At 51.9% G+C, this 1,721-nt stretch overlaps 1 gene segment (V, D, J or C); it reads right to left on the reverse strand.

Moving 5' to 3' along the window:
• Positions 1-1,031: 1,031 nt before the first annotated feature.
• LOC113596673 (immunoglobulin lambda variable 1-40-like) lies at positions 1,032-1,721 on the reverse strand. The segment is given in 2 exon segments: positions 1,032-1,474; positions 1,586-1,721. Coding segments are annotated over 2 exon segments (555 nt in total).

Genomic DNA, 1,721 nt, shown 5'->3' on the forward strand with positions numbered 1-1,721 from the left:
CGTGCTCCGACCTGAACAACACGGAGGACAGAGGGAAGATGATACAGGTGGCTGGGATTTCTTTGGTGAAGCTTCCATCATTTTCTTCTACCTGGACCCCAAATCACCCAACTACACAGCTAGTCAGTGAGTCCAGGTCCCACCAGATAGTCACTGTGTTACCCAAAGCAATAGGTGTCCCTTCCCCAGTTGCCATGATGCTGTCAGGGCAGAGTGTGGGGTGGTTTGATCCAGTCATCCTCAAATCTGGGGTTTCTTACCAGTGGGTCAGTAAGGGCCAGTCTCTGTCATCCAGACATTATGTTGTGTGGACATTGCCTGGGACTGCAGACACATTTTCCCCATGTGGGAAGTCAGTGTGAGACACAGTACATTTGGCTTATGTGTCCTCTTTCTTGCCCAAGACGGTGTCAGCCCTCTGAGCATGGGGACCCTCCCTGTCATTTCTGTACTGTGATCTGAGCCCCGAGCCCACATAGGTCATGTAGTGAGGGTTCTCTCAATGCCACGCATGTAGAGCATGTGGACGGTTGACTATCCTCAGTCAGACACAGCTATGCTCTGTGTCGCTGGTTCTGTCCTGGTGCTTTGATATGGACTGAACTGGGTCCCCATAGATTCCTATATGGAAACCCACATTGTGACTTTATAGACTTTATAGAAGTGGTGGACACAGCATGGGTGAGCACACATGGAAATGCCACGTGAGGACCCAGGACGAATGTAACCATTTGCAAGACAAGGAGAGAGACCTCAGGGGACATCAAACCTGCCCCCACCTTGAACTTGGACATTTAGCCTCCAAAACTGTGAGAAAATAAATATCTTTTGATTTGCTCACCCAGTGGGTGGTATTATGTTATGGCAGCCCCAGCAGGCAGGCACAATCCTCAAGGATACTGTCCCCAGGGCAACAGGTCCCAGCATCCAGGAATTTCTGCTCAGTATGCATAAAACAGAAAATGTGCTCCTACAGGGACAGGGTTTGGTGTCTGAATTGAGAGGACAAGGACACATACTCAAGAGAAAGTTCACTGGTTTGGGTTTCAGACCTCAGTTTTAGGGAAGCAGCTGTGTTGGCAGAAGGTGGGGGCTGCACAAGGAAAGCGCATCAGTGTGGGGACAGCAGGTTTTTGTCTCACTTCCCCACGGGCCTGGAGCACTGTGTCAGCACTTTGAATAGGGTCAGCAGACGTGCAGTAATAATCAGCCTCGTCCTCGGCCTGGAGCCCAGTGATGGTCAAGGAGCCTGTGTTGCCAGACGTGGAGCCAGAAAATCGACCAGAAACCCGTGAGGGTTGATTGCTATAAGCGGAGATGAGGAGTTTAGGGGCTTTTCCTGGAAACTGTTGGTACCAGTTCACACCAACAATACCAATGTTGTTGGCACTTCCAGCGCAGGAGATGGTGACCGTCTGGCCCAGGCCCCCAGACACTGAGGGCGGCTGAGTCAGCTCAGACTGGGCCCAGGAACCTGGAAGGGGAGAGACAAAGAGATCATGATGCTGGGGTGTAGAGACCAGAGGAGAATCCAAGGCCCACGTGTCCTCCCTGGACCACTTCCTCTGTTCCCTCATCTAGTCACCTGTGCAGTGGATGAGGAGGGTGAGGAGAAGAGGGAACCAGGCCATGGTGGAGGTCATCACCGACCCTGCCTTCTGTGGATCCACAGCTGAGCAGATCTCCTCTAATCCCTTTCTTCCCCTTTTCATCCCCTGAAA

Source organism: Acinonyx jubatus, chromosome D3 (genome assembly GCF_027475565.1).
Source record: "Acinonyx jubatus isolate Ajub_Pintada_27869175 chromosome D3, VMU_Ajub_asm_v1.0, whole genome shotgun sequence".
Lineage (NCBI taxonomy): Eukaryota > Metazoa > Chordata > Mammalia > Carnivora > Felidae > Acinonyx > Acinonyx jubatus.